Source organism: Ostrinia nubilalis, chromosome 12 (assembly GCF_963855985.1).
Source record: "Ostrinia nubilalis chromosome 12, ilOstNubi1.1, whole genome shotgun sequence".
Lineage (NCBI taxonomy): Eukaryota > Metazoa > Arthropoda > Insecta > Lepidoptera > Crambidae > Ostrinia > Ostrinia nubilalis.
The window spans coordinates 2,040,199-2,067,214 of record NC_087099.1 but is presented as its reverse complement, the minus strand read 5'-3'; the positions used below and the strand labels follow the sequence as shown (position 1 = coordinate 2,067,214).

The 27,016-nt window shown below is 38.0% G+C and overlaps 2 protein-coding genes across 2 annotated transcripts; both read right to left on the bottom strand.

Annotated features, from left to right (window-relative positions):
• Positions 1-2,364: 2,364 nt before the first annotated feature.
• On the bottom strand, positions 2,365-3,933 carry LOC135076638 (uncharacterized protein K02A2.6-like). Its single transcript, XM_063971060.1, has one exon. It carries the CDS (start codon positions 3,931-3,933, stop codon positions 2,365-2,367), a length of 1,569 nt encoding a protein of 522 aa, XP_063827130.1.
• Positions 3,934-6,810: 2,877 nt separating this feature from the next.
• Positions 6,811-7,625, bottom strand: LOC135076637 (uncharacterized). The gene is made up of 2 exons (XM_063971059.1): positions 6,922-7,625; positions 6,811-6,832 (listed from the first exon to the last, which is right to left on the bottom strand). The coding sequence occupies exons 1-2, from the start codon at positions 7,623-7,625 to the stop codon at positions 6,811-6,813; spliced, it is 726 nt and encodes a 241-aa protein (XP_063827129.1).
• Positions 7,626-27,016: the final 19,391 nt, after the last annotated feature.

The following is a 27,016-nucleotide window of genomic DNA, read 5'->3' as shown; positions in this document are numbered from 1 at the left end:
CGGTAATTTTTTGGGTATTCATAGCACCGTTGCTCTAGAAGAGATGCCCACCGCCCTCTAGCGAGAGGAAAAAAACCACTGAAGAACACTGATGATAATGACTACGACCAGGCCTGGCTCACTCCGCGCGGTACATCCGATAATTACCTACAGCGAAGCGCCCCGCCGGCGGGTATTATATCAGTCGAGTGTCACGCGCGCGCCCGTCAAGACGCTGGCGTGCGTTGTAGTACGTACCTAATTCTATGATCGAAGTATTATTTAAAAATGGACATAAAGAGAAAGAAATATTGTGCGGCGTTCGGGTGTTTAAATTCGAAAAGAAATCTACCGGATTTATCTTTTTTTTCGCTTCCCAGAGATGCTGAAAGGTATGTTATCTATGTAGGTAATCAATAATTCTTAGGATAGTATAGGAACCTTAGATTAATAAAGCCAATAATTAATCTAAGATAGGAACCTAACCTACCATGACTACTGCTCAGAATGCGTTCGTTCGTTTCAGCCAAATGACGTCCACTGCTGGACAAAGGCCTCTCCCAAGGTTTTCCATAATGAATGCGTATGAGTCATGAATGCTACATACGTACCTCATTACATATAAGAAGATTAATTATTTTTTCACTAGACAGCAACCCTAACAGCGTATGAAGAGTTCAGAGGCACGCGATAGAAAGAGACAAAACTTGTAGGTGAATAAAATTGTAGGTACGTAGTGCTGTGCGAGCTGAATTCCACTTTATCGCGTCGTAGCAAGACTCGCATTTATTTAAATCGTCTTGCGGAGTAATCCTTCTGTACCTGTACTATTACTTATTCTGTGCTACGACTTAGGTTGTACACCCTTGACATTAATTTTAAATTTTACTGTCTTTAAATTTAAATCATAATTGTCATTTTTATGAATAAAGATATGAAGAAAAATTGGGTGCATTTTTTTATATCATTTTTTCGAAAACTTATCGATACATCTATGTGAACCGTACGAAACATACCCAGCACTAGTCACATTCGTTTGACAGCCGTCATTCTAATCAAGCTATATTGGATAGACTATAATGTCCAACAATATCATCACAAACCTACATACTCCATAAAGTTACCTATATTACCGAGTAATTGACCAAAATAACTTAGGCTTTGTCTAAAATAACAATATTTTGACAGCATCAATGTCATTACTTAAAACTTTTAATATTTAAATACCTATGGATCTGATTACTCATTATATGATTATTGCTACGTACGTTCTACATCCTTTACACGCACTTTAACGACATATCCACGTTACATATGCGACAGTACCTACTCGCCCTGAAAATGCAAGGTTGTTTTAGTAATCAGCAGTGCGCGTCTATCGCACTTCTCAGAATTTCCATACATTTTCATAGAGCTGGTAACGTGTCATAGGGCGCGCATCTACAAAAATGGATCGGTTACGATGCAAGTCTACCATTACAGCTTAATTTGTATAGCAACCTTACGCCACGGTCACGCCATGTCGCACTGACGTTTAACCGCTTAACTACTTACATTGTCGGTTAAGAATAAAACGCGTCTCAAGTAACCGTTATCCCGCGCCCGTAGTCCCGTACTCATTCTCACCATTCAGTGTTTATCTTGGAGCCGAGAGCCTCGTTGCTTAGCCTACTTCTCGCTATCTTTTGTCCCACTTTTCCTTAGTCAATGTTTGTAACGCTAAACCTTTTAAAATGTTAAAGACTTCAAGAGCTGGGCGGGAAAAGCCTTTAGGCTGTGACTTTGCGAAGACAATATTTTGAAATTAATTTAGACATAAATTTAGTTTGTGAGTTAGTGTTGGTGCGTCTTCATAAAACTTTAATGCCCGTATTCACAAACATTACTATGAGGTCTCACAGTGCGCGTGGACGCACAGGCTGACACACGCACCAATCACAGAGCTCTATTCAACGCTGTGCGTTCAATTTGCTGCTTTAATTTAGCAAGTATCGTTTGTGAATGCGGACGTAATAGTACTTAGACACCAGTATGATCAATGGAAGAGACTAATAGACTCCTAGGACTGAATAGGTTTCCAGAATAATTCCCAGGTGCCCAGGTGGGTGATATTGAGAAATCAAAGACCGTAGTGTATTCGTATCGCGTTTAATATAAGACTAAACTGTCAACGGCGCTGCACACATATTTATATAGTGGTGTTAAGTCTACCCTCTTTATTCTATACATTACACCTCCCTCCTTAATAAACGTTTACAGTAAAACTACAAAATCACAAATTATTTGCAGTAAGATATGATTTTTAAACAGTATATAAGAAAACTATAAAATATTATCACAACAAGTAACTTACAACTAAGTATACAATTTTATTATTACATTTCATTATGAGTAGCCGTATCTATTAGGTGGTTTCCTCTCCCTTAAGGGGTAACGGCGTTCACCGGTGGACGGTACAACACTGTTTGTGTCTGTACTATGAGTACCACTGCCCTCCACCCCGCCGCCCAGCTCAGAGCCAATCGACCCGCTCACCGAGTCCGAAGACGACCCCCCAGTCTCCGACTCCACTGGCAACTGTGGCCACCCTACTAAGCCTTGCTTACTTGTACCGTTTGAAGGAGTTGTTGTGCCTTTTGGTAAACTTGGTTCATGGTGTTTTGACTTAAGTTTTATTTGATCAATGTGTCGATGTACCACTGTGCCGTCTAAGGAAATAATATTGTAATCCGTACTGCCTAGTCTTTCATCGATTGCACCTTCTAGCCACTTAGTTGGTCCCCGGTACGTGCGATACCACACGGCGTCGCCCGGCTGCAGCTCGCGGTGCCCCCCGCCGGCCGCCCGCAGCTGGCGCTCCTGGGCCCGCTGCACTCGCTGCTCCCGGGAGGGCTTCAGTCGGTCCAACCTAGTACGCAGTGACCGCCCCAGCAACATCAAAGCTGGGCTTTCCCCGGTTGTGCTATGTTCAGTATTACGGTACATCAGTAAATACCGCTGTAAAGCCACTTCTGTATTCACCCCCTGTCTGACAGCCTTTGTGATGACCATTTTACACGTTTTTACGGCATTTTCAGCGGCTCCATTCGAAGCTGGATGATATGGGGCCGATAATAAATGCTCCATACCGTTATGCATAAGAAATAATCGAAATTCCTCGCTACTGAAAGGTGGTCCGTTGTCACTTACAATCTGTCGGGGAATGCCAAACCTCGCAAAAATCTCCCTTAATTTATTAATGACTGAATTCGCTGTAGTTGTGTTCATTTGACATATTTCAATCCATTTTGAATAAGCATCTATTAAAACTAAATAACGACGCCCGTCTATAGGCCCTAAAAAATCCAAATGCAATCTGGACCAAGGTCGACTTGGCCAGGGCCACGGCTGGGGTGCGTGGTGGGGCGGCGATGCCGCGGTCTCGGCGCACACGCTGCAGGCGCGGCACATCGCCTCCACGGCCTCATCGATGCCGGGCCACCACACATAACTACGAGCTATACATTTTGTCTTAACAATACCCATGTGAACGTCATGAAGTTCTTGTAAAATTTTATTATGACACAATTTAGGTACTACCAACCTATGACCCCACATTATACAACCTAACTCAGAATATAATTCGAGTCGTCTATTAAAGTATGGTTTCAGTTCCTTGCTGTCAACCTCATCTGGCCAACCATCTCTGATAAAGCTTAACACCCGGCCGAGGATTGGATCCCTTTGTGTTTCCTTTTTTATTTCCCTGAAATCTAACATCAATGCCTCCGACGCAAAATGTAAATACGTTTGCTCTGGTTCATCATCATTGCTGCTACTCCTATCTTTTGCTTTATAACTATCAACTAACCGCGATAAAGCATCAGCTGTGTTGGCGTTTGTATTTATATACTCAATAGTGAAGTTATAAGCCGATAATAACAGCGCCCATCGTTGCATACGACTCGCCGTCATACTTGGAATGCCGTATGCGGGCCCAAATATGCTTACTAAAGGTTTATGATCACTCTTTAACACAAACGACCGCCCATATAAATATTGGTGAAATTTCTTTACTGCGAAAACAATAGCTAGTGCTTCTTTGTGTATTTGACTATAATTAATCTCGGCCGGCGTGAGAGCGCGCGACGCGTATGCAACAACGCACTCCCGGCCCGAGGCCCGCTGCGCCAGTACCGCGCCGACACCGCGCGCGCTCGCATCGCATGTCACCACAATAGGTAATGACCTCAGATCATAGAAAGAGAATAGATATGAAGTCGCGCGTAACTACAACGAGAACCAGTGTCCCCACATTTCCCCCACCACAGCTCCCACACACACATTCAACTGTGTAAAAACAAAGCGACTGAGAGTCTACGACAACATGTGCAACCGGCTTAAAAGTGCTGTGATTGGCCAGAAGGCATGCCTTATGGCCAATCAATGGCCGCGTGACGTGACGCACACATAGAAAACGCTAGTGAGAGAACAAAGATAAAATGGAGTCGACAAGATATCGATACTTTAAATCGCTAGGGGCAAGGATCGAAACTGATTTCACAAAATGCTTATGTATGAAAACCTTTTTATTATTATACGTTATTATTAACTACTATCACGCATTTACTTTTTAATTATGGCGATCTGCGTACCGCATAATGTTTATCAAAAATAATGCCTATATTAGGCTTTCAACTAGCTCTTATAGTAATTACATAGTTGACAGTTACTAATTACTTCTACTGTTTTTTTTTTTTTTGTAAAATCTTATAATCGCAAGTAACACATCATTTTTTTATTTAAAATTACAAAATAGAAAATTATAATTTACTTCTATTTATCGATAATAGGAAACCGCATTAGAACACGAGCACGGCACTATGTTACGACCGGCACATGCGGCCGTACTGTGTATTTTCACACGACCGTGGATATCGGAAGAAATTAAATACATTGCGCAGTAGTTGAGCATGACATAAAGTGGTTGCTAACTAAATCGTCAATGTAAAAGTGTGTTAGAATTTTTATCACCACTGATTTCGATATCGCAGTAACTGTTACGGCACTGAATTCGTTCGTAAAAATGTTTAGATTTTTTTATTTATAAGCAAAATACCAATGGATTTGCAATACTTACATGTAGTAAATGACTCCATTGTTCCTGTAGTTCTGCGTTTCACTTGTTTTATTGCACGTAACGACGCATTATCCAAAATATCGGAGAACATTTCCTTAGTACGACTGAATCGCGACTAACCTAGCTACGCGGCCGATGTTCGTTTCTGGGCATATCGCGGAGACACGCGCCACGCCCCCGTTTCACATCTATTCCCTTCTATGATCTGAGGTAATGACTCATCGTAGTGCGCTAACACCTCGGACCCCGTTAATATTTTTTTTACATAATTAAATGCATTGCTATGTTCTAAGCCCCAACACCAATGCTTACCCTTTTTTAATAAATCGTATAACGGTGCTAAGTGAAAACTTAAATTCTTAATAAATTTTCCATAAAAGTTAATCATACCCAAAAAAGACTTGACTTCGGACACATTCTTAGGAGGAGACATTTTCAAAATAGGCTCAATTTTACCAGAGTCTACTTTGACTCCATCTTCGCTAATAATAAAACCTAAGTACTTGACGGAATCGGAAAAAAATTCACATTTACTTTTTTTAAGTTTTAGGCCCTTTTCCATGAGTATGCTCAATACTTTGTTTATGGTATCAATGTGTGATTTTATACATGAGCTGCTTATCAAGATATCATCTAAAAATACCGTGACATTAGGTATATTTTCAAATAACTGAGACATAATTCGTTGAAAAATACCAGGACTCGACGCGAGTCCGTATACTAACCTGTTGTATCTAAATAAACCTTTATGAGTGTTTATAACTGTCAGATTTCGTGTATCATCCAACATAATTTGATTATAGGCTTGTGACAAATCTAACTTCGTATAATACTTACTGCCATGTAAACTAGAAAATAATACCTCAATTTTAGGCACAGGGTACTTATCGACTTGTAACGCGCGGTTCAAAGTTACTTTATAATCGGCACAAATACGCAAGGCCCCATCGGGTTTGTGTACAATTACCAGTGGGGTCGCCCAGTCGGAGCAGTCCACGGGCTCGATGACGCCGGCGCGCAGCATGGCGTCCAGCTCGGCGTCCACGCGCTGGCGCAGGGCGTAGGGCAGCGGGCGCGCGCGGCAGAACACCGGCTGGGCCTCCGGCCGCAGGCGCAGCGTCGCCCGTCCACCGTTGAAACACCCCAGTTGACCATCAAACAGCTCCTTAAATCTAGAAAAAATGCCATTTATAACTTCTGTTTTCTGATCATTTATGATATTGTAATTATGACAAGTTGACAAAATAGGTACGGTCATTTCTAACTCCGCTAGCCATTGCCGTCCTAATAAAGTTGTCATACCGTTTTTAAAAACATATAAGTCCAATATTTTTCTCCTATTCTTGTAATTTACATCGACCTCTAAGTAGCCTAATGGCTTAACTTTGGAACCGTTATAAAATTTAACAGATAAATTACATTTTTGTAACGGAACATTTTTAAAATATTTATTGTAATCTACAAGAGAAATGCACGATAGTGGTGAGCCTGTATCAATTTCCATTTGTAAATTAACGTTATTTACATTTAAAATTATGCTCACCGGTTTGTAACTACTCAATGACATCTGGTACATTGGCTCCTCCTCTTCTTCATCCCGTTCTGCCGTCTCCCGAGCGTCCTCCAGGTAATGGGCTCGGGTGGATGCCGGGGTTCTGGATCCTCTGCTCTGTGCAGCGCCGCGATTGCCTCGGTGGGCAACTCTGCTCCCCTCATTCTTCCCGCCAAAACGTGCTGCCGCCGTTTTAGAGTTTTCTGTACACATTCGACGTAAATGTCCCACTTTCTTGCACCTACTACACTCGTATTCTTTGAATTTGCACTCGTTCCGCCTATGTCTGTAGTCCCCGCATGCAAAGCAACCGCCAATTTGTAGGTTGTTGATGGCATCTTCACCGCCGACTGAAGAAGGCCGTCCCGCTGACAGCCGTGAGCGGGACCCCGAGAACGCGTCTGTGGAGTACGCGCCCGCGGCCGCCCGGCCGCCCGCGCTGGCTCCGTCCGCCGCCGCCTCCACAACTGCCGCGTCCCTCACCGCCGACTCGAATGAAACCGCTATTGCCACCGATTCCTTGAATGTTATTTGTTTTTTTGCAAATAACTGTTGACGAATTCCATCATCACGTATGCCACATATAAACTGGTCTCTGAGATTCTCTTCCAAATTCGCTCGAAATTCACAGTTTTTAGATAGTTTTTTGAGTACCGCCACATACTCCAAAATATTTTCATCCGCCTTTTGTTTCCTTTGCCGGAACACAAAACGTTCTGCCAAAAACGATGGTTTGGGGTTCAAATGTTGTTGTAATATTTCACTCACTTCCTTGAAAGTCATGTCGGCCGGTTTCCGTGGGCTCGCCAAGTTCGTCAATAGTTCGTATGCGCGGTCTCCCATTGTAGTGATTAGTGTTGGTAATTTCATTTCTTCACTAATGCCGTTCACTTTAAAATACATTTCCAGCCTTTCCGCGTACAACTGCCAGTTTCCGCAATCCAAATCAAATTCCGTTATCTTGCCGACCGCCATATTTAAACTTAAAATCCTGTCGCCACTGAGAAATCAAAGACCGTAGTGTATTCGTATCGCGTTTAATATAAGACTAAACTGTCAACGGCGCTGCACACATATTTATATAGTGGTGTTAAGTCTACCCTCTTTATTCTATACAAGGTGTCAATCATTATAAGTGTGTATTCTATTAATAAGCAAATGCACAAAAATACAACTGCCTATCTCTACATTTTTTTCAATTTTTTATACAAAAAGATTTCGATATTATTTTCATTTATTTAATATTCTTCGCATTCATATTAATTCGGCTGCATAATATTCTTATCGTTCATGATTTCGTAGCTCCACACACAAAACCGTGGAGTGGTATCTCCGCAAAGATATTTGTTTAGACAAATTATCTGACCGGGGTCAGGGGGTTAACCCAGATGCTGGTTTAATGAGGTGGCTGATTAAATTTCGACCAAGTGGTAATTAGGTTCGGAGCCTAAACGCCGATTATCAACGTGTGATTTGAATTTAAAATGATTGCGTGTGGGTTGATTTTTTTAATATTGTAGGCGTTTTCTTTTTAGGGCGTTTAACTTTAGGTCGAATATTTAATTTGAACTTCTTGAAATTAGATGCATGCTCTAGTGCTTCGAGGTTCTGGGTACTAATTTCAGCAGAAAATTCGCTAGAAAAACAACTTTGACGCAACTTTGAGCTTTCTTTATTTGCATAGACTATTGAAATAGTACATATCAATACTCAAATATTTTATAAGAAAAAATGTAAATAAAAGATTAATAATAAAAACTTTTTGCTCTTAAGGAGTCTTTGTTTCATAATCTCTTTACCCTAACCGCGCTTTGAGATCAACATTTATTTTGGCAAGTGCTGAAGAATGCACTAAAGAAACAAGCATTGAAGAGATTGTTCAAATTAATTGAAACCAAGTAACCTCAGGGAGTGAATTCATGAAAAACTATTAAACGCAAATACCGAGTCACTCTATCAAAAAAGAAAGTAAACCGAAAAGCCTTTCATTTTGATTGAAGACCAAAAATAAAATAAAAAAATGCTAGATAGTAGATAGCTGTTAGAAAAAAAGAATCTAAAGCCATTTTAATAAAAGTTACACCCTAGTTGAACACTCTTTTAAAGTGACATATGCATACTAAACGGGTATTATTTTGTGATAATTTATTTGTTGGTAATACTCGCCACATATTTTTGGCGTTTGCTTAGTCCCGATTTTCTTACAGACTTCAAACTTGAGGCCAAAATAGTGCAGGTACTAGCAATTTTATTTTCACCGCTCCAGAAGTATTTGGTGTCCTATGCACAATCACTCACACAGTGCATGCTTCCCAGCAGTCCAAGCGGAAGGAACAGCCATCGCGGCATTCCGTAGACATAGTGCAAGAGAATAGTAAAACTTTTTAATGCAGAACAGGGCAGGTATTCAACTGAAATCACATCTGTGTGCACCATGATTTTACGTTAGGTGTGCTTGCTAGCGCTGCGTAAAAATGATATTAAATGTCAAATGTTGACAGCGTCTCTCGGCTTCATTCAAGAACAAAAAATTTCATAGACTTTTTGACGCAACCCCTAGCGAGCACACCTAACGTAAACTCATGGTAGGCACACTGATGTAAAGTGAGATGTAATAGATAAATGTAAATGTAAAAAAAGCCTGTTTACTCTCACTTTGAAGAAGCCCGGATTAAAGTGTTCGGGAAAAAACAGCAGCAGACAGTAAACTCCCAGTGGTTCGCATTTTTTTTTAGAAAAGTTAGCGAAACGCTTTGTGCGAGCAGGTGCGTGCAATCGAAAATGTAGGGATGGTTTTTTCATGGATTTTTCTGTTGATACAACAAAGGACAAAAACTACTTACTTAGGTCAAAATAACACTGAAACTTTTCACAGCATTTTCGTTAAAAATATTAGCCTACTATTTTATTTTACTATACCCAAGATGTAAATAGATCTGGAGATAAGCTCCGATATATGGCATCAATTTCCTCCGCCGGAGGGCGAACGGAAAGGAGGATATAACGCTTCAACCGTTCTTTTTTATGTGAGCGCCGAAAATTCTATAAGTCGCGAACGCAACCCTGCAAGTACGCGGTGTGATTGCAAAAACGTAGGATATCGGTATTGGGCGTGTGGGCTCTGCGATCTGGATGGATTGGAGGTGGATTGATGGATGGGTTTTGTAAAGCTTCCTTTATAATACACGTTGTGTTCGAGTGGTGAAAAAAGTATCTGTTTGAAACCAATATTGTTTGAAAAAATATGCCGTTGTGTATGTTTCTCAGATACAGTTTCGTTAGTGCTGCTACAGGATCGTTAATAATTGCATACGAGCAGTCTGCATTGATACTAACTACTGTTTTTTTTTTATAATAAAGTAATCTGTCTGATTTTACACAATTTCAAGACTTTTAAAATCTGTAGGCCTAAAATTTTATCGATTTTGGCCTTAAATTTTGACGTCGATAAAAGGTATCACGGCGCGCATCTTAGGCCTACTGATATTGATTTCAGTAAGAACTTTTAGAGTTTGGGTTAATTAATATTTTAGTTAAAAACTATGTATGGAAGTATTTTGTTTTAATAATTAATGTACCTTTTATCGCGATTGAATACATTTAATCGAACAATACGTTTAAAACATACAGAAAATCGAATACATCCCATAATGAACCGACACAGACCCGATGAGAAATACATACTCGTTTAAAATAACCCGACCAGCCCGAAAAGGCCTTGAATGACCCTCTTTATCGCAATCGTACAATTTCGTTGTTTTCATTTATCCACGCAAAAATAATTGACAAACATAAATTCGCGATGGCACAGTGTGGGACGGACAATTTGCAAAAGCAATTGCGGCCGTACATCACTGTCTTATCGTGGATCTGCGCGTCGATTGTCACTGTGGATTTGACGCCATTTTGTTTTTCTGTTTTATTTAGTCCGCGCTATTTCGGCCAGTAATAAAATCGCGCTTAGTTTTTTTTTGTCTGGCCAGTGTATTCGTGTGTACTGTGGTTTAGTTTTTTCTTTCGTTTACATAGGCCTCTAGTGAAATAGGTGAATATGAATTTGAAAGATTTTTAATACAAAACCCACGTGTGTTTTCTACAGTTTTTTTTTAATAAAAGAAGCCGAAGCTTGATTTGGTACCGCATAGTGAACATAAGTCAGTCAAAGTCATTATTATTGTTTTTGATTTAACTACCTACCATTTAGAAACACGTCCAATTCCAAGTATTAGGCACATAATAATATGATAGGCTTCATCGTATGTACCTACTTATTAAAAGCGCTTCAACAGAATTTGGCGAAACTAAAACACATTTTTCAATCCAACATTAACAGCTTCGTCTGTAGATTTCAGATTCAAAACTTGCACACAACAACGATAGCTAACAATATTTTATTTTAATGAAATTGAAAAATCTGAAATTAGTGTTCAAAAAACTACCTAGGTACTTACTAAGTATAAAGGTTTTTTTTTTACCAACAATTATTTTGCTACCGTCAATCTGCCACTTATAGTGTCGTTACGTGTACTGTACCTACTTACATTATTATAAAACTAATATTTATTTATTTATTTATTTCTTACTGAAAAACGAGAAACCTCTCATATAGAGGTTGCCAATAGGTTTTAGTTCTTTTTATCCCAATACAGTATTCTTGAAATTTAAATCTGGGGGCACGGCAGTGCCCCCGCCAAGTCGAGCGCGAAGCAAACACTGCCGTACCATCCTTTACTGGAACCATTTCGCAGCATTTTCAGGCCCCTATTTGAGAACCTCTGGATAAGACCAGAAGGCAGAAATTTTCGTCATCTAGTAAGCTATAATCACATAGTTAAAATCCAAAATTTCAAGTCTGTAGGTCATTTAGTTCCGAAGTTAAGCGAAAGCAAAGTTTCGCATTTATGACACTCACTCACTCACTCACTCACTGATGATCATCAAAATAGAACTAGTACTTCCCATAAACTCAGAGAGCTGAAATTTGGTACAGAGTTAGGGTTTAATGGCCACTTAAAGGGAAAACTATAAAAACTAGGAAAATCGAAGGTCTGGAGTAACACCACATTCATAATCAATACTACTAGCGCCACACCGGCACCGTGGTGTTCGCCTGTACCGCTCACCGCTAGATGGCGCTAGCACTTTGAGCGTCGATTTTCTGCACCGCGGTGTCCAGATTTTTTTTCCTTTCTTAAGTTGAATGTTGTGTAGTTTTAATTCCGTTGATTTCGTTTATTATATCGTGAGGTTCGCTATGGTTAAGTTATTAAACCAATCATTCTGATTTTGTCCATTTTAAAGGTCGTTGAGTTAATTTATGCTTAATATTGTAAAAAAAAATGTTGGTAATATTAAAAGACGACGACGTTAAATAATAATTATGCCACTTTCTACAAAAAGAAGTGAAATCCCACCAAAAACATTCTGTAAAAAACTAGCCAAGTCTCGATGGAGCTGCTTGTTTATCTCTAAAAAGTAATGAAATCTAGACAAAGTCGTGCCAAGTCTATTATGGTTCCTTACTGCGATTTATTTATTATTATACTTAATGTTGTGTGACTTGGCCGTTGAACAATCTTTATTATTATAATCATACATAAGTATTATTGAAATACGCAGCTTTATTAAGCCTACAATTGACTGGTTATTGAATCAACGTTTTCCAAGTGGCAATTTTCCATCGTCAATGGGTAGCGGTTCTGGCGACAGATTGGTGCAATGATGTCATGGAGCACCTGATTTTGTACCCTTCAACAGCCAAGTCACACAACATTAACTATAATAATAAAGAAATCGCAGTAAGGAACCATCATAGACTTGGCACGACTTTGTCTAGATTTCATTACTTTTTAGAGATAAACAAGCAGCTCCATCGAGACTTGGCTAGTTTTTTACAGAATGTTTTTGGTGGGTAAAAGTTACTCTTTTATTACTCCTTTTCAAGGTCCCATCTGTCAACCAAAGTTCATATTGGTTCATCGATACTTTAACACGTGAAAAAAGACGTCTTGGTAAGAATATCAATTATGGCAATTTTCTCGATAAGATGAGAATCAAATCTACGTATAGCATCAATGCATCGACACCACCCGCAGCATTATACACAACTGAAAATTATCCCAAACACAACTATGTGTTTAAAAGTTGAATTCTGCGCGACCGTGTTCGCCCCAAACAAAAACATCGTCGGAACAATAGCCACTTGCCTCAACAAAAGGGGACAATATACCAAACAGAACTATACGACTCGTATTTATTATACAAAACTTGTGCCATTGTCCTTTTGAAAGTGAAACTTTGGTTAAACAAGCAAAAAATAATAGTGACATGGGTAGAAAAAGTAGTTTCAAAATTGTAAATAAATAAACCACAATAGTAATGGACGGTGTCCTCCTATACGGTGTATGTCCTATACAGTGTATGTCCTATCATATTAACTGACCTCAGACTTTGACATTAAAGTAAACTACGATACTGTCTTATTTGTTAATTAATTAATGTGATTGTAGACAACCTAAATAAAATTTTGGGTTTATCGTCGAAATGGGCTTTTCAGGCACATACTCGTAATACAAATTGTTCTTCAACTATAAATGATAATTTATTTACATAATAAGTACTTACTGAAGGTGACGACGTGGTGATGACGTATCCCTTATGGTCAACCTGAAAAGAGGACAGTTTTATAATGAAATAAACTTTCAAGAAATTCAAAATAACAGTGTACGAAAAATTGCCGCATCCAACCACAAAGTATGAAGAGATAAAGTTATAAATTCTCAGCGAAGGAACTCCGAATAGTTGTTTACATTACTGCCATAAGATCAACGACACAACAAACTACTGAAACACAGCACTACATTTCCTTTACGCGAGAATGTTCAGCGAATGTTCAGCATTACCCCGAGTTATGTTGAGTGGATGGCATTCGACCTGTTACAGTCAAAACTCATAATCGGACAAAACCACTTCGGACTGCAAAAATCAGTCAAAAGTGGTTTCGCCTTTTCTTATATTTTTAAGAATTCGTCAAATAAAAGATAGGTAGATTATTATTAATTTCATTTCAAAAATCACAAAAATATAATTACACTTTTAAATATTTTTAACACATTATTAATTGGTAAAATTTGAAATCAGGTGACCTTTGACTAGAAAAATTAGTCAAAAGTGGTTTTGTCCGATTATGAGATTTGACAGTAACAGACCCAAGTAGAATCGTTCGGTGCTCGCAGTTAAGATCGGTGTATCTCAAAATATTTCCAATACAATCTATAAAGTAGTTTTATGGGCGACGGTGGTTGGGCGTTGGCCTGAGAGGTACACCGACCAAATATATTGCGTGCGGAGACGATGGCTAAGCCCGACAGAAAGCGTCCAGTGATTAAGTACGAAATTTTTTTTGTTTTCTGCCTAATTTTATGGAAAATAAGACAACAAAGTAGGCAAAGTAGGAATAATAGGCATAAGCAGGTACAGCCGATCATTTCATCTATCTATATCTATACTAATATCTATACTAATATTATAAATGCGAAAGTAACTCTGTCTGTCTGTCGGTCTGTCTGTCTGTCAGTCTGTCTGTCACGCTTTCACGCCTAAACCACTGAAGCGATTTTGATGAAATTTGGCATAGAGATAGTTTGATTCCTGCGAAAGGACATAGGATGTTTTTATCCCGGTTTTTGAAACAGGGACGCGCGTGATAAGGTTTTTGTGTGACAGACAAAATTCCTCGTGGGCGAAGCCGCGGGCGGAAAGCTAGTATTATTTTAAATGGTTTAGATGCTGGATGCGGGCAGAGCAGGACCGGTTGTTCTGGAAATCCTTGGGGGATCCTTGGCTTTTGTCCAGCATCTAAACAGTTGACGTCATTTGTCTGAAACGAACGCACGATCGAACAGGTTTTGTTTTTATATGAGGTTAGTACCTAAGCAGTAATATAACTGCTTCTTTTGAATAACAAAATTAATGACTACTTTACAAGTATATTTGACTTCTATCATTTTATACGCTGCTGAGTTCTTACTGAGTTAAATAGAGGGGAGGGAATTTTCCTCATTGTGGCATACTGATATGATGGATAGACTTGGTTTTCAACCGACTTCAAAAAAAGGAGGAGGTTCTCAATTCGACCCGTATGTTTTTTTTTTTCTATGTTTGTTACGCGATAACTCCGTCAATTATGAACCGATTTGAACAAATCTTTTTTCGGCGTATAGGTAATACCTCAAGGGTGGTCCCATTTAAATTTAATAATAAAAAAAACAACCCCCAAGGGTGGAAAATTGGGGATGAACTTTTTTATACGCAATATCTCCGCCGATTATGAACCAATTTGAACGATTATTTTTTTGTTGAATAGATATTATTTGTGTTCACGCATTTGAAGTCGGTTTTTTTTTTAAGTTATAATAAATAATTCGTATCTCCAGTTCAAAAAACACGCAAATTGTGGATTCCTTTTTGACGATTCTTGTGTTATAAGACTTTAAATGATTCTAGGACTATTCCATAAATGCCAGTTTCAAGAAGTGTTGACTTCAGTTATGAGGTGAGCTAATATCACATACCGAATGTTTATGTTCTCTGGCCTATTTATTGCTTTATAGCAACTGGACAGTGCGATTATTCGCACTGCCCTTTGTGGGATAACAATATTGTGGCAGAATCCTTCGAGCTAAAGATTTTCTTAGGCAAAAAGTGGAACAAATGACAGTCCCCTCTGCACTACATAATCGGTGCAGCGCAGTGTTTACACGGCAAGCGTCGGCTCCAGCGGTCTCTGCCAACCCTTTGTTATAGTATCGCTTACCGAATGTTTATGTTTTCTGGCCTCTTTACTGTTACAATCGCTATGTCCTTTGTGGGATGACAATATTGTGGCAGAATCCTAAGAGCTTAATATTTTCTTAGGCAAAAAGTGGAACAAATGACAGTCTCCTCTGCACTACATAATCGGTGCAGCGCAGTGTTTACACGGCAGGCGTCGGTTCCAGCGGTCTCTGCCAACCCTTTGTTATAGTATCGCTTACCGAATGTTTATGTTCTCAGACCTCTTTGCTGTTACAATCACACTGTCTGAATCATGTGATTAGTTCCTTTCAGATTAGCTGTGTTTACAAGTGTCTTGAAGATGAAGTGCAATTGTAAATTGTAAAAAGTGAAATTACGGTTTTCATTGTTCTTTTAATACAGTTTCTGTTTTTGTGACATTTTCGTTCTAATCACTATACATGCAACAAACTAGTGCAATATTCTTCTTTATTAGGTTATCAGGCACTTCAATAAAACTTCTGTTGTTGAAATAATAGTCGTTAAGTTACAGTAAGATAAGAACTAATTCTCTTACAAACTTTCAACAATTATTTAGGCAACCTAAATAACAGAATTCCCTTTCGTATTTAACATCTTCAGAACTCTAAAACTTGAGGATGTTGAATCAAAAGCCAAGACGCGTATCTTAACCACAACTCAATTTAGCGCACAAACAACTATTGCCGAGATTTTGTAGTCTAGGGTCTGATCTTCAAGGCTTGTTGACGGAATAATCAGTTACAAAACCAAATTGTTAATTAAAACAACAAAACTAGGATTTGACTTGGATTGTTTTGTTTAATTGGGAACCTAAGGAGGAAGATAACCTGAGGGCTACATTGTGCGAGTTGTAGATATGAACGACGTCTTCTTTTATCTAATTATACCTGTTTTAGGATGTAGAGAGAGTTCCTTGAAAAGGGTATATCTATATAAAAGCGAAAGGTCATTGACTGACTCACTCATCACGAAATATCAAAAACTACAAGTGCTAGAAGTCTCAAATTTTGCATGGGGGTTCCTTTTCGAACGTAGATGCTCACTAAGACGGGATTTTGCTTCAGCTCTGGGGATCTATTACAGAAATGTTTTTCATTCATTAATTTAAGGCTTCGCCCGCGTGGAATTTTGTCTGTCACAGAAAACCTTTAACGCGCGCGTCCCTGTTTTAAAAACCGGGATAAAAACTATCCTATGTCCTTTCCCGGGACTCAAACTCTATGGCAAATTTCATCAAAATTGGTTCAGTTGTTTAGGCGTGAAAGCAAGACAGACAGACAGACAGAGTTACTTTCGCATAACTATAATATTAAGTTAAGTATAGAGTATAGATATAGAAGCATAGATTTCAGTGAATCGTAAATCAATGATAGTCATTCTGAAATACAAAATTACAAAAGTTTTGTAGGGGCTTTCAAAGTTTTATTGTCAATGCTTTTAGAGGCACATCAAGTACTAAAGTTATTCGCCTAGTATAGTAAATATAGAGATACAATAGGTCTCTTTGAGTGGAGTGCAGCGACTTGGAGGTGTATAATTTAGATGTCTGCGGCTACTCGGCGTATGGAAGCGGAATTTTGAAGAGTACTGGTTTTGACAGACGACTAAACTATATGACTTATACGAGCAAGTATTTTTTATTACCTGGCATTATTGCAGGCTGCTGTCAACTGGTTAATCTGGCAATAATTGCAACAGACGTCCTGTGGCTAAAATGATGATGATGATGAGATTTTATGTTGTTTCCAATACTACAGTAATTAAAATTATGGTCTTACATTATTGCAGGCCGCTATCAATCGGCCAATCTGAAAATAATTAGGGGTAGTCTATGTTTTACAGTGAACGTCTTATGGCTGAAATGATGATGAGTGATGAGATTTTTAATGTGGCATGGCATCCTACATAATTTTTAATAGGTACAGTGCAAGATTCTGATTTCAGCAGTTCACTAAATGATTTCATTTAACCTTCCTATACCCGCGCGTTGGTCTCTCAGACCGACGAACTAATAAATCGAAGTTTTTTCAAAAAGTAATAACTCTATGACTTTGCGGTTTTTAGTAGCTTCATGATTTGTGGCCTGCCATTGTTTAGTGTTGGGCGATCGCTGCTGCCAAGTGTACGTGTGTCACTTTTTGCTGTTATTCGGTCTGTGAGACCGACGCGGGTATACGTGTATCTACTTCAGGTATGTTACTATTATTTTATTTTACAATATTACTCAATAAAATGTATTGTCATATTTTAGTGGCGTTTCATATCAATTAAGTATTACTGTATTTTATTATTATTAATTTGTTTTAGCCATTTTTGTCGTCATAATGAACGAAGAAAGGATAAGGGCGCTATTAGGATGTGAAGATTCGGACTCCAACTATGATGACCAGAGTGACAGTGATGAGGTGGAGGATGATTTAGAAGTGCAGGAGAACAACACAGATTCTTAGCAGGAGGGTGATTTGTCAGATGCAAAAAGTATTTTTGTCATTATACGAGCATGCAGTTATGGTATGTTCCGGATATTATTCCACTGAAACCACTAGTGATTAATGCTGTTTTGTTCTATTATATTACTAAGGATACTTCCATTTATTGTATTTTATAGTAATTTTTTTAGGCATCAAAAGAAAAAAAGTTTTTTTTTTGTTATTAAATTTAGGAGATGTAAAATTTTGTTTGAATTTTAAGTCTGATTTAAAGGCTGATTAAACCAAAATATCTATAAATATAACATTGGTTTTAATTTTTTTATGCAATTATAACCTTAACGTATAATTTCAAACAAATTATAGTACAATACAGTACAAAATTATACTATAAAACACGAGCTCAACTTTCGGTCTGAGAGACCGTGCGCGGGTATATGTGTAATGCTTTTTCGCGCGGGTATACGAAGGTTAAAATGTCTTTCCCTCACTCATGATAATATCCTGGTATAAATGAGACGAGAATGAGAGAGGTAATAACTATACCTACTCAGACCAAATTCATACGTAGGAAACCAGTTTCACATCTACGCAGAACATAATGCACTGTGCCCCTAATACTGCAGAAATTGTTGAAACGTTAGCACATAGCAGATTGATTCACAAAGCAAATGTTTGAGGATGAAAACCGGCCAGTGTATTCATAGCCTAGAATATGGGGGTGTAGAGGAATTCGGGTTTGGTTCATCAAACGATACGCGTGGGTTGTGTCGCACGAAATTTAATTTTATCAACCTCACTGTGCTAATAAAGAAATCAAGTGATTTGGTTTTGGGGTTATTTTTGGTTCAAGTATCACATTGGATAAACTGTATAACTAACATGTCTTTAATAATCATATTAATAAATTTTCTTAATTAAAGTGTACAAAAGTAACAAAAGAACGAATTGCAACAAGGAAATTATGCTGTCGAAAATTAAATAACTTCATAGCGTAGAAACACCTCGGATATGCAGTGTTATCTTACTACTATTATTTGGTATAAAATCTGCATTGATCTAAGTTTCTTAGCTAAGTTAATATACAGTTCGTTTAATTAATGAATTGAAATCGACTAGGCAAATGATAGCCAAACGTGATAGTGTTGCTGGTTACTGGCCAGCGGCATTGCCGATACGTGTAGTGTCAAGCTGATATACTGGTTTGGTACTTTATCTTAGTCATGTATTTAATCAACAGATGGCACTGTACGCTTTCAGCTCGCGCTATAAATAATTGCATTTCGTATTACAGAATTGTAAAGGTATTGCAATTTATTGACATGGTTATTGAGATTTCTGATCTGTAGGAGTTCATAATCACAAACTTAACTTTTCAAATTGGTCCTACGTAAAATGGTTAACATATAGATGAAAACTTTGTGTTTTATTTTAAGTCCTCTTGAAATCTTATTTCTACCACAAACCTTGATTTAATTTTGTCACATTTTCGCAATGTGGTAAAATACATATTTAGAGCGATAGTGGTTTAGTTATTGATTTTAGACCAACAGATAGCGCTTTTAGAAATTACGACAAAACATAACTATGTATACAGGGTGTTAGGTAAACGAGTATATGAGCCGACACTAGCCCATGTTAACATGGGCATATAAATGGTATGGTGAAGTCAGAAAATTGATATCATCAATTAAATTTTTTAAATTTTCATACAAAATAAATTTTATAAAATCCGATTTGTATGAAAATTAAAATAATTAAATTTAAGATATCAATTTTCTGACTTCACTATACCATTTATATGCCCATGTTAACATGGGCTAGTGTCGGCTCATATACCCATTTACCAAACACCCTGTATACAGGGTGTTAGGTAAATGGACTGACTTCACCATACCATTTATATGCCCATGTTAACATGGGCTAGTGTCGGCTCATATACCCATTTACCTAACATCCTGTATAATAATGTGTGGTTACCTTACTCTTTTAAGAGATTCCGACTCTTAGCTCATTGAACTAGCCGAACAATCGATTGGAGTGAATCATGGCCGACCATGACTGTAATGCTATCGACTGCCAATGGCGGTAATATGTCGCCCGCTGCACCAAACTGATATATTGCGGTCGCTGCATTAGTGCATACACCTATTCCGCATTTGAAAATTAACTAAGTTTCAAAGCAGCCAACAGATGGCGCTTGTAGTGTACCTAAATGTGCACACTGGCTCACCGTCACACCAAGCGTCTCACTGCGGCACGTCCGTACTCGCCGGCGTCTGCCGTACGACTGACTCGTCCCACTCGTAACGACGTCACGTGACTGCCTATCACTTGTGTACGTGAGACAGCGTATTGTATCTATCTAGTACGTAGATACAAACACTACATCCCTTCCTTGTTAATAAATTTTAATGAAAGTTTTTTGTCAAGTAAATGTAAGGTTAATTATTGTAATAGAAGTATGGAAAAGATCGCTATACAGCGATAACATCGACTGAATTGTACTCATACGTCTCACTCTCTTTTTTTTTTAATAGTTATTAAACATTACTTTAATAAACATCCAATTTCAGTTACGTTCAATTAATGCAAATAAGTTAATTTGAATTTAGTAAACAACAAAGCTACCTAACAGACCCGGGTTACATCCCATTTATAGGATATCAGTTGCCTGAAAAAAAAAATTACATCCAATTTAGTGGATATCATGGGTACATCCAATTTAATGGACATCATGGTACATCCAATTTATTGGATATCAGGGTACATCCAATTTAATGGATATCAGGGTACGTCCAATTTAATGGATATCAAGGGTACATCCAATTGAATGGATATCAGGGTACATCCAATTTAATGGATATCAGATATCAGGGTACGTCCAATTTAATGGATATCAGGTTACATCCAAATGAATGAATATCAGAGTACATTTAATTAAATAGATATCAGGGGTACGTCCAATTTAATGAATATCAGGTGTACATTAAATTTAATGGATATCAGTGTACATCAAATTTAATGGATGTCAGTGAAACCTACCAAGTCTATGTAAGACCACTTATGTACCTGGAATTACGCAAATAAAGAAATTTGATTTGATTTGATCCAATTTAATGGATATCAAGGTACATCCAATTTAATGGATATCACGGGTACATCCAATTTAACGGATATCAGTATAATATATCCAATTTAATGAGCATCAAGCGATGATCTCTTCTCTTGTCGGCGTCAGGAGTGAAAGTCAGTTCGATCCATCCTGCTATGATCATTATGGCTCTGCGGAAACGCGTCCAACGGTGATGTGCCGATTCGCCTCCAGGTGCCGCGCCCGTATTCCAGTTTAGTGCACGCGCTCACGACTGTCTGCACACGGCCATCCTGCGCGACATGCGTCCTCGTATGTTCCTTTGAAAAACTAAGAAGAACAGTCAGTATCAGTCACAATTCCTAATAATTGCTACATTGAAGTCACTAAGACCATGTGGTAAATCATCATTACCAAAAATTACTTCAAAAATTGAATGAGTCCCAGGTATCACAATCGCGGTCCACATTTTGCTACCCTACCTCGGGAGGCCTAAGTCAATCAACCAATGACTTTATGATCTTAGCTACACACTGCCAGATCCTACTGCACCACCATTGAAAAAGTAAGTTACACACGAAATACCACTGTTTACTTTACTGGTGCTCACAATAACCAACGCCACAAAGGCCAATGCCACAAAGGCGAGTGCCACACAGGCGAGTGCCACACAGGCGAGTACCACACAGTCGAGTGGCACACAGGCGAGTGCCAAGCAGGCGAGTGCCACACAGGCGATTGCCACACAGGCGAGTGCCACACAGGCGAGTGCCACACAGGCGATTGCCACACAGGCGAGTGCCACACAGGCGATTGCCACACAGGCGAGTGCCACAAAGGCGAGTGCCACACAGGCGATTAACTCAGAACTCAGAGGCCAGAAGTATCTCACCTCAGAACATCTCCCTTTTCGCTCGCAGCTTGGTTGGCTTCCCATCAGACAGCGTAGATATCTTCGTTCTCTTTGTATGCTTCATTCGATTCTCTTCAATCCTGACTCTCCATCTTATTTAAAAGATAAATTTCAGTACCTCCACTCCACTCACGATAGAAATCTTCGCTCTATTCAGACTCTTCAGCTTGCCACCCCTCATCATAGCACCGGCTTCATGTCCAACTCTTTCCTAGTCTCCGCTGTGCGGCTCTGGAACGGCCTTCCGGCCAAATTACGCAAGCCTTCTTCCAAATTTACTTTCAAAAGGGCTCTGCGCAAACATTTCAAGGAATGACCTTTTTCTCCATTTTCTCGCTATCTCAGACATGAGTGATGTGTACATTTATAATATTATTATATTTATGTATTTATGTGTATGTCTATTATATTTATTTGTATTATGTTATTTATTTTAATGTAATCTTATGTAAGTAGGTTTATTATCAAAAATGTAAATTTTTTTTTTTGCACCGCCTTACTCTTTCTACACGACCCGTGGTTGACTGGCAGAGAATGCCATCCAGCATTAAGTCCGCCACAGTGTATTGTTAGTTTGTGTGCTGAAGTTTAAATAAATAAATAAATATAGCACTACCGAATTCCAACTGGCTACTCAGGGCAAACACCACCCTCTACCAGAATACATTCACAATATTCTAGTACAGTCTCCCCTCTTAAGACCTTACTACTTAGCAAGATCCGACTAAACCACCTAGGAGTACCGTAGGTACTATTGCACCACACTATCCGGAGATACCACAGGCAAACACTTATTTCCACCGAGCTACGCTACGGCATCCTGGTACAGTCTCCAACCCAACGAATTGAGAACATCCAATCCAACTATTCTTCACTTACTATTTCAAAGGTACTGGGCCCTCAGGCATCTTCCTATCACGGTCATGTTGCATACTCAATACACGCTTGTTATTAGGAATCCCAAACACAAACTACGTTCTCCAAATCGCCTGCCAAGCGTGAAGACTTATGACAAAACCTTGCACCAAAGTGGAAGAGGCTGCTGGTCTATACCAGCAGCGGACCTCAAAGGTCTGTTGATGATGATGATAAGAGGATATAAATTATTGAATCGTTTAATGTAAATCCGCAGGTGCTCTTTACGCTCATTATTCTAGCGCTTAAGCAATGTTTATAGCTAATGTTTTATCAGTTTATTTCTAGTATAAATCATTTAATTGATAATTAGCATATTTATCAGTAAATGAATTATAATTCTTAACGAAAATAACGTTCTTCTTAAACCAGAAACCGTGAGGAACTTCAAAGATTTAAAACTATCATATTTTACTTGTGTATAATCTTGTAGTTATATTGTAATTTACTAACGTAGATTCTAAGAACTTTGTTACTAATACTTTTATGGCCCATGCTTGAAATAAATAACTTTTATTTTATTTATTCAAGGGTATTTGAAACTTTATCAATGAATCTCAAAATTATGCCTGATTTCGGGATTCAATTCAAGCTTATTTAAGAAAATATTATTATTATGCGTAAAACATTATTTTTTCTTAAATATTTCAAACTTAAAAGGAATGTACAAGTACCAAAATATCAAGTAGTAAATATGTTGTAAACCATTTTCATTTATGAAATAAAACATTTCATTTTTCATTTTCACTTTTTATTCCCAATTCAACATTCAACAAATTATATGCAAGATAAGTAAACATTTTATTCTTTAGGTACTCATCAGATTTTAGAGCGCTGACAACTAAAACTATTTTATTTATTTTCACTCCACTAATACTTTTCCTTTTTTTATTTTATTCATTGTATTCCCATTGAATTACATTTAAAGAACACTGAATAATTAATTGAACTAATTTAATTTACACTTAACATTTACAGTAAACATTATAGTTACCGCTTTATCCAATTTAATGAAAACACTTTTTTTTTCACACACATACAATTTTACGACTTGCTCAAATTGCCTAAGGTGGTACATGTCATACACACCAGGCTGTCGGGTGACTAATCCAACTACGAGCCACTTAGACATCGGGCAACTCGTCCTTATAAGTGTTCTACGGCTAGCGTTGTTCCATCAAATATTCTCAACACAATGCCGGTGACCCCATACTAAATTACACGGTCATTAATTCAATGAATTAATTAAACAACGATAAAGGTGGTCAATATACGCACATTTCATTGCTAAAAATGTGTTAAGTATGATTTTTGTCAGATTAAAATTGCCCTATGTTTGTATTGCCCTATGGCACCAGATGTCTTTTGTAAACTATGTTTTGAGTAGTTAAATATACTGCCGCTATCGTAAAATGCCTCCAAAAACAAATCGTTTTCTATTAAATGCCCAAAAAAAAAACGAATAATATTAGTAAATAAACATCAAAGGAACCCTGGCGGAACCGCCACCAACAAGCCCGGCCCAAACTCAATTGATGAACAGAATCTGTCACTATGGATATCCTCAGGGGAAACATTCATCTAGCAGACAACGTCCTCTGGCTAAAACGCAAGTTCTACCCTGCTGGGACCGCGCTCTTGTAGAAAGATCTTAGATTCGATTGCTTACCTTGAATATTCAAAACGATTACAAATTACCATCTGTTCCATCCGATCGATTTTCATTGTTTTATTTGCAGCACAATAAGAGCAATGAATGCTATATGAAATGGTGACAATCCATTAGTAGGCCTTCAATGAAGCGCTTCATGCACTCCACCCGTGAAGTCACGGTGAGAGCCAGTGACAACAACACTTATTTCTGTGTTCACATGACGATAACATTTCTGAGGTAACCAGATCAGTCATGCGGCTTAGACTAGATTTATGTATGTGAAAACAAGACTGTCGAGCCAGACTCCACCATCATTGTTTAAATTACTACTTAAGAACTATAAAAGGACTCCCTTTTCACCAATTCTTCCACCTGTACCGGACCCCGTTGACCAATTGCTGGATCCACTTTTAATTGTGCAATATAATACCACAAATATACCACTGCAGAACGTTATTCGATTCTTTCTTTTTATAAATACCGAATGCTGGGACGCCGTCGACATTAACAGCGTTTAACTTCATGTGAGTAGGTATGTCTATTCTCATACATAAAGTACTAAGTTATACCACAGTTATACGTTAAAAATCTAGACAAACTGAGTGGGTGGAAGTAGTTTATGTTATAAACAACATTAAAATTCGTAGATACGCTTTACCATAGGTCTGATTACTTCTCTTTTTAATTATTTTTATTTTATTTTGTTTTAGCCGATTTCTGCTGAATACTTATTTATTTCTAATATCACTACTTATTATCACCAATCACTTTATTGCTATTTTCAAGCTGATAATAAGTATTTCTAATAAAATCTGATTTTATAATGATAAAAACCAAAATGTTTTCGCCTGCTAACTTGACTATTCTCATACAACAAAATAATTATGCCCTTTCCAAAGCAGAATAATCGTTATTTTATCCATAACTCGATAAAATCAGACACATTACTGAACTTTAATTATTATGGCAGGTTTGTTACAAATTAATTATTATTTCAAAAATATGTATTTTTACTGACCTTTTATTTTCCTTATTTTTCAAAAAATGTGTATTTATCCTCGTCGCCACTTGTAGTGTACCTAAATGTATACACTGGCTCACCGTCACACCAAGCGTCTCACTGCGGCACGTCCGTACTCGCCGGCGTCTGCCGTACGACTGACTCGTCCCACTCGTAACGACATCACGTGACTGCCTATCACTTGTGTACGTGAGACAGCGTATTGTATCTATCTAGTACGTAGATACAAACACTACAGCGCTGGATGAATTTAGTTCGCGCTAACGCTTGTCGTAATAATTTTAATAAACATTAAAGTGATTCAGTAGTCAGTCTCGTAGAAGTAGTAGTATTTTAATCAGAAGTAAAGGTTTGTATTTTCTTTAAATAATTGCATGATCTCTGTACTGTGCCCAATATTAAATGAGAGTTTATTTTATTCTTAACTGATAGAAAGTGATAGAGTATCTTGTTTTGTAATCAAAATATTTTAAATCTAAAGAAAATATATTTGTTAATAAATTGTTTGTTACCTCAGTACAACAATCTTTATAATTTACAAGATCAATCGGACGTCTTCTTAGGAAATACCGTTGGAAATAAATTACGAACGACAGGGAATTAATGAGCGAAATAAACTTAAGGTAAAGTGTCACGGGAAGGTCCTTGACATCAATCAATATCCTGACAGAGGCACATCAAGGTAAATACAATTGTATCTTATGTCCGTTGTAATAGGTGTTATTTTGCTACAACAATGTAAAACCTGATGTGCTGTCAACTGTACCAACGTTGTGTTTTGTTGAAAATGTAAAGCTGGTATTTTTCATGTTTCATTAAGTAACTTAATAATTCCTGAGTTCTAATTGAACAAGACAGTATAGAAAAGCCGTAGTTTAGGAACCACTAGCAATAAAAATTAATCACATCAAATACTTAGGTCCTGGAGTGGAGGCCGCGTACCGGAAAACTCGGCGTGTGACGTCCACCCAGAAGGTGGACCGACGACATCGTAAAGGTAGCGGGAAAGCGCTGGACCAGCTGGACGCAGGCCGCAACCAACAGGGTAACATGGAAAGCGTTGGGGGAGGCCTATGTTCAGCAGTGGACGTCCTATGGTGGTCCTGAGATGATGATGATGACTTAGGTCCACTTATGCCCGTTTTCACCATCAATGCCTAATTTTTTTTTTGTAACGGATATAATTGAAATTCATCAAAAAAAAAAAAAAAATATGTTTATATCCGTTGTCTAGTTTGGGACTAGAAGCGTAGTGTAAAACGTCCAAGGATAATATTTATTTATTTGATGGAGATGGGTGTATTTTCACATAAAATATAATTCAGGTAAGTATACGAGTATGTATGGACATCCAAAAATATTTATTTATCTAATCTAAAGGCAACCAACAGAACTAAATAAAGTACACTGTATTTATACCCTAATGCCTTAGACAGAAGCCAGTAAATCCTCCGTCATTAGCACGTCTAGGCGTCTGAGGGCTAAACATAAACCTTAGTCCTCCTTTTTGAGTCCGTTTTAAG

Bases quoted from the DNA above. Each gene is read 5' to 3' on its own strand.
- LOC135076638 (XM_063971060.1), bottom strand. From the start codon at position 3,933: ATGACGGCGAGTCGTATGCAACGATGGGCGCTGTTATTATCGGCTTAT.
- LOC135076637 (XM_063971059.1), bottom strand. From the start codon at position 7,625: ATGGCGGTCGGCAAGATAACGGAATTTGATTTGGATTGCGGAAACTGG. The intron at 6,833-6,921 runs GTGCAAATTCAA...AAACGGCGGCAG, and splicing joins TACAGACATAGGCGGAACGA to CACGTTTTGGCGGGAAGAAT.